Below are 7066 nucleotides of genomic sequence, written 5' to 3'. Positions count from 1 at the left end.
CAACGTTCAATTATATTTACAGAGCCCATTTATTTGTACAAGTTAACACTGCCCACATTTAAACTCTCAAGTAATGTGGCACAATAGGAGTGAATACATGGAATGAAACAGTTGGTGCTGAAAACCTGGCATCCACACTATCAATGTTCAGGAGGTTTTGCTTTGGACTAACTCTGGTGGGATCCCACGCACTTAGCATCCATTAGTGGAGGAGTACGTTGGGTGCTCTCCTGGAGGGCATCAGGCAGTTTATTTTTATCAGAGAGAAATGCAGTTTGTGTACTCTGAAGATGCTCCACGATGACACGGGCCAAACCCTGGTGACCTGGGATGGCAGGAGATGGCCCCAAAAGTAGAATTCTGACCCAAATGTAAATAGTAATTACACACATGCACTGTCAACATAAAAATCTCTCTCAAAATGTTTGCCTAAAAGAGTTTCAAATAATACTTTAAGTTAATGTAAAGAGAAAACATTTAAAGAAAAAATTGTTTGCAGAATGTTTTCTGTGTCTTAAATTACTGCTCTTCTACATAATTAGTTACTCCCATTTCCCTACTTCTATGAAACTCCACCATAGAGATACAAGAAAGAAACACATGTATAAATTTAAGACATTTTACTGTACACCCTTAAAATGGTAAATATTCTGGATATATACAACACATATACAACACACAGTCTCCCTTTACTGTAGTGGTCTGGCTACTAGTTGTGCTTTTCTCCCAATTTAGGAAGTTTAATGTTGCTTAGTTCCATAAAAGTTTTCATGAAACATATGACTTGCTGATAGCAAACAGCTCAAAAAGTAGTGCATTCAATATTTAAGCATTATATTCTTAACAAAGTCATAACAAACCTTAATCTTAAGGTTGAGTAGTCTTCGACTAACAATAAAAAATTGAATTTCTAAGCATTAAAAAAATTCTTTATCTACAACTATCTTAAAAAAAAGGGCAAAACTTCAGCTCATATTTGAGCCAAATCTCAGCTCAAACATCATTCTGAAGATGAATTGCATTTGATTCTATCAGTTTTTATGGCCTTTCTCTGTTTCTGCTGAGATACAACCATGAAGATGACGACATTGGCAGAGCACCTCTTCCTTGGTGTCTCAAGGCCCAGTTAATTAGAGTATGCTTGAATGAAAAGCCCACAGATTAGGCGCATACCCTACTCCAATCAACAAATCTGTTGTAGCTTGCCTTATACCTTATTCAAAAAAAGGTATTGTATTTATTGCCATGTCTATACAGTATTCCCACCAGTGACTATTACTCATTTCTGCCCACCAACAATGATATAAAACTTTAAAATCAGGTTTCCCTGACTGATAGCTGCAATCCATATGCTTCCATAGAGAAAATATTAATACAGCAACGGAGGGTCGCATTCAAATGTTTTGACTCATTTGAAGATGATTACTCAGTTGCTGTATTTCCTATACATATGTAGACAAAGAAACAATTGTAAAAACAGCAATCATTTCCAGACTGCTAGAAACTTTAACAGGTATGAAATTACCGCCCCCAGGCTAAAATCTTCCTAGCCCACTGGCAGAAATATTAATTCTCAGAAGATGCTCCCATCAGCTATAGTATAAAAACTCTGGAATGAAGAAACTGCTGTGCTTCTGCATCAGTGTGCTGGTGCTCCCAGTGAGGCAAAAGAAGTCACATCGGGCTGCCAAATGGAGTGACGGGAAAAACATTAGTAAGTGAAACTCAGCAGAGCTTTACCTCGCCCCTTCTGGTGAGAGTTGGGTTCTTCAGGGACAGCAAGCAGGATGCATTCTTCACAGTACACCTGACTATTACTCACACATTGCTTAAACCTATTTTCAGTGACAATGCAACCAAAATCCTAGTTTAATGAACGTACAGTTTGTTAAAATATGACACTGTAACAAAAGAAATAGTGAAGAGATGAGTTCCCTCATAGCACGAGTTCTTGCTTTCTACATATAAACGAACCGCAATTAAAAAAAATTTGCAACATCATAAAATACAGTTCTGGTAGCTGACTTGCTCGGTATCCATCTCAGCTGTGACTTGTTCCTCCAGTCTGCAGAATGTTAGGTAGAGGAAGAAACATCCCTACCCTCTTCCTCAGGTTGAAATGAAACACCAAGCCAAAAGCTGTACATGAAGATCAGGATTTCTGGTCTTCCTCTGGTGGGACAACTTCCAAGAGGATTTGCAGTGTTACAGTTACCCTGTCTGCAAAGATAAAAGCATGCACATGGGAAATTTTGGTGGGGATGGAGAAGGCAGAAGCAGCCAGGAAAATCATTTTAGCTGCTATACAGCCTACTTGCACATACAGTTCACAGTGGTCTGATATACCAGATGCATATATCATTTAAATGTCTGATTCTTTTTTTTTTTTCCTTTTTTACTATGTTTTCTTTGCCTCTGATCCAAGGCTATGCATATAAAATAATAACGGAAGGGTATGGACATATAAACTTGTTCAATAAAGGTCTGCATACATTTAAAGGCTATCTTAAAGCAGGACTACTCTGCACAACTGCTTAGTTTTAACGAAGTTGCAATGTTGAAATAAAAGTCTGAAAGGGTTCAAACAAGTTAATTCAGCTGTGCCGAGATCTGCCTAAGCAAAAAAAAAGAAAAAAAATTAAAATAAAAGGAAACAATGATTACAAAGCTTCACAGGTCTAAGAATGTCACACATCCAAAGCAGCTTCACGCTGTCTTTTTGTTTCTCTGGACATTTATTTCCTTCTGGTGGTTTTGGTGGTTTTCTTTTTAGAGTACTGATTCATAAATAAATATAGAATAGTAAAAGAGCATTTTCTTAACACTCCTTTCACTTGCCACTTTTTTTTTAGTAACCCATTTTAAACAAGCGGAAGTTGTTGTAAGAGAAAGTTCTGATTTTCCTTGTCTAGCATGACATGTCGGCATTTACACCAGCGTAAAGCAAGGAGGGTAAAAGAGTGCAACTCACAGAAGATACAAACTGAAACTACTTTCCTGCTCTCCTAAGGCAGACTCTACCGTCTTTTGCTCTTCTCTCTGGAGGTCACCGGTTCAGTGCAAAGCCAGGTTACCCTTACAATATAAACTGATGGGGTCAGAGAGGCTGAGAGTCAGCAGGGACTGCATTTTCCTCCCCTCTCCCTCCCCTACCTGCAGCGGGGACTTCGGAGCTGGGCTAAGCATGGCCAGGGTGAAGGGCAGGAGGAAAGCCAGCAGCAGAAAGCCAGCACAGCTTTGCCCCTGCCCTCCCACCCCTTCCAGGTTTGAAGCTGAGCAAAGGAATAAGAAATAAAACAGGCTTTCTGTCAAGCTGAGCTATGGTGTAACAGCTCGTGGAAAAGGGCACAGCAGCAGAGGGAAAGCCTGGGCATCTCGAGAGCTGGCTGTGATTTTAATATCCTGTTCGACAAACCTGACAGAGGCACCTGCAGCAAGACCTTGCCCTCGCTGTGGCGGGAGACAGCTGACACTTTTCCATTTCCACGGGGTAGTTTGGCTCTCCGCTGGGATGCAGCCACGGAGGAGCAATCAGACAACTTGGGGGGGGGGCTGGGGTGCTTGCTTGAGGTTTTTTGGTTGCAATATACTCAGGATAAGAGAGTGTAAGGAGTATTTTCCCCCAAAAAAATGTTCCAATCTGTCTCCAGTCAGCATCTCTATATTGTCTGCTCTGAGCAGTACCAGGAGTTACAGGACTAGATTCATATTCGTAACAAGATAACTTAACATACCATGACAGTAAAGACAACTTACTCCCCCCCACCCCAACCCTGCAACTTTAAACCCTAATTTTCCCTTTCAAGAGGAGAATTCGCCCGAAATAGGTCCCGGGGACAAGCTTTATAAAAAACCCAGACCTGGTATCTACACGAGCACCACATAAAGCTTGGGTGAGGAAAGCAAGCAGTAATTTACTGCATATGTGCAAGACTGGACACAAAATCTGTGACAGCAAAATGCTGACATGATTTCCTGCACATCCCAACACCACAAACTCGACAAAGAGAAGCAAACTGAGAGTATAACACTACGACCTGAGTGAGCAAGTATCACCCTCTCATGTTTGTAAATAACCCTGAAAAAGACATATTGTTATAGAAACAGATCTCTTCTCCAGCATGGGCTCAGGCTATGAGGAAAGCAGGATTCAACTTTTAAGTTCCTTGCAATTCAATCCACTGTAAAGAAATAGATGTTTTAAATCTGAGTCTAAGGTTGGGTTTTCGACTGAGGAAGTCCAAATAGGAGCATTCTCATGCTGGTGCCCCATAATTTTACACATTGATCTTCTTTGTAGGATTTGCTAGGCTTGACTTTTTTTCATTTTCACATTAGTTCTACAAAAAGCAAGAAAGCGGAGGTCAAATGAAGCCTGTACTAGCTGGAAATTATTTGTCCCAGCACATCTGGTGCTACAGCAAAATTTTGTTGGAAAAGGAGAGAACAAAATATTATTCTTACTGCAAAATACCACCCAGACCCTATTAACCCCACAAACTGTAAAGTTACCTTTTGTTCAATACAGTAATTTGGTAAAGAGAATGGGTAATGCAAATGCCATTAAGGTCAGTCAAAATGTGCAAAGCAAAGATGTTCAGCCTTGGAGAGGATTTCTTGGGTAATCCATTCGAGTGCTCTGCTACTGTAACCAGCCTGAAACTCCCCTCATAAACGTATTCATCTCCAGGCTGGGTCTTTTATCCCACTACTCATTCTAGCTGTTCAACATCCCTCTTCTCTGATCCTTACAAAACCTATTCTGAATATCCAGTCTAATCTCACATGGGGCTGGCCTGTACCCATGTGGTTTTGCACCAATGCTGTCCTTTACTTAAGTAGCCCATGTTCCCTATAGGGTTTCCGAGCAGCGGTCATCTCTCATCTCCAAAGCACATCTGGGTAGCTGAACGAGTCAAGTTCCCCAACAACGTGACTTTGCAAATGGGTAAGGAGAGCCCCACACCACCCTGGTCGTGCACTGCGCTGCGCAGATGAAGCAGCTTGGGAACAGCCTTGTTAGCACGGTGCTACGTTCAGACTAACGGGCTTGGACTCGCCCGTGGTACTACACAAAATGCTTTGTCGAAGTCTAAGTAGATTGGATCTATCACATTCTCCTTTGTCTAGAAAAATCAGTTATCTTCTCAAAGAAAGTTACCCAGTTAAGCTGGCAAAAATCTACCTTTTAAACGACAATCCTATTTTTTCCTGTTGTCCTTTACCTCATGTCTGGAATTACTCTTTCATGCCTATGTACATCTAAGGCATATTGTTTCAAGTTTGCAGCTGCCCAGTGACTTGACTTTTCTGTATCTCACAGAGGTACCTTAAGTGAATTTATCCTCATTCAATACCTTTGAAAAATGCTCTCAGGCTATACAATGGAGCTCCCTTAACACTCAAAAAATAATGCCAGTTTAATGACTCCACACAGAAGGTTTATTGCTTCTTCCAATGAAAAAAAAAAAAAAATCTTTTTATTTAACAAGTAAATCTCCACTCTGCTCCACCCCAAAACTGTCAAAGCATCAGTTTTCCATCATTACTGTTGTTATTTTGGGAATAATAATTGCAAAGCAAACAAGCTGTTTCACCCACTGACTGGCACTTGCTGCTTTCCCCTCTGAGCCGCTACCCTGTGTCCATCCATAGGTATTATTACACAGGCACCAGGCCTTCTTTCTAGGAGGAGAATTTTGTGTTATCTGAAAAGCTAGAAGAATCACCTTCATTGTCACAGCTGGCAGAAAAAGCTTCACATCTACCCAGTCTACCTTAAAGAGAATATTTTTTCTCTCACCCAAGCAATGTAGTTCAACACTGGCATCCTGTGGCCAGAGATTCAAGTAACTGTATTCCAAAACCTCTGAGACTTCACAGAAAATGCCAAAAATCTCCTGGGCTTCATAAGGGAAAATTTCCTAGTCCCTAAATGTCAAGGCTGAGAAATTATAAACAGACAAAAAACCAACTATTTAATAGAATGTGCTTTTGCATACAACTGTTTTCATTTGCACTGGAGCTTTCTACCCATTCCCAGGACATTGCAAGTAATTTATAACTTCATGGATATAAAATTCAGATGACCGGAGTGTGCTAGCCTTAAACTAACATCTTTTTCTGTAAATACTTTATGCCCTATTGTCTATGGACTTCCCAGCATGAATTGAGAGGGAAACTCATAGATCCTACAGCAGATAGGTCATAACTATGTAACATATAGAGAGAGAGAGAAAATACACATAAAAGATGATAGTATAACAAAATACATATAAAACCCCTGTTCTTTTCTTGGGAGCAGCTCATTTTAAATCATCCCTTAAGGCTGAAGCACAGAAGACAATATGCATTTTTGATTTGGCACCTATACCAATAAACTATTTTTAGTTGAAAACTTTCATGGGTTGAGTTTTTCTTTTGCAGCAGAAGAAATTTTCTTTCAGATTTGTTTAATAAATTACCCATCATTCCTCAAATATTTTGCCTATATTCTTGGTTCACGTTTTGAAAATTACTTCTGTTTTGGAAACTTAGCAAGCTGAGTAACAAAAAAGAGAAGAATGGGGAGCTGTAATAAATGATACTGACTTCTTTCTAATTGAAATGCTCCAAATAACCCTTCTCCAACACATCAGAACTTCCACAAATGCTTTCAGAAACTTTCAGAAATGGTATAAAAATGATTCCCAGTGTATTTCAGGTGTGAAATACTACAGCCAAGTCACGCAGAAGTCGTTTGTCATGAAGCACAGAAACAATTTCCACAGAGGTGTGTCAGGCACAGTATATTTTGCTATCATTTTGTCTAAGGACAATATCCCCACACCAAGCCTGCCTGATCCTGTCCCATTCCAAACGCTCCTCAGTGGTCCATAGATGCATCGTCTCAGCAGGGAGCACCAAACCCATCCTGTCATCACAACTGTGATGTTTAAGTTTCCAAACCGATTCTCCTAGGAGTGTTAATACCCGTGTCTATTAGCGTAGGCCAACGGCCAGGGCTTGGAGGTGGGTGATTTAAAAGGAATCAGATGTTTGAAGGGGAGGGAGGGGAGAAGGGAAG

General features: G+C 40.3%; 1 protein-coding gene across 1 annotated transcript in view; it reads right to left on the bottom strand.

Moving 5' to 3' along the window:
• Nucleotides 1–2152: 2152 nt before the first annotated feature.
• Nucleotides 2153–7066, bottom strand: part of SLC7A11 (solute carrier family 7 (anionic amino acid transporter light chain, xc- system), member 11) — a 58609-nt gene continuing 53695 nt past the window's right edge. Inside the window, exon 12 of the mRNA XM_010583623.1 lies at nt 2153–2220. Within this exon, the coding sequence (XP_010581925.1) occupies nt 2153–2220 (68 nt within the window). The remainder of the gene's footprint in view (nt 2221–7066) is intronic.

This window comes from Haliaeetus leucocephalus, unplaced genomic scaffold (genome assembly GCF_000737465.1).
Source record: "Haliaeetus leucocephalus isolate CR32 unplaced genomic scaffold, Haliaeetus_leucocephalus-4.0 Scaffold924, whole genome shotgun sequence".
NCBI classification, from domain to species: domain Eukaryota; kingdom Metazoa; phylum Chordata; class Aves; order Accipitriformes; family Accipitridae; genus Haliaeetus; species Haliaeetus leucocephalus.
The sequence above is the reverse complement of the archived record's forward strand: the minus strand, read 5'-3'. Positions and strand labels throughout refer to the sequence as shown.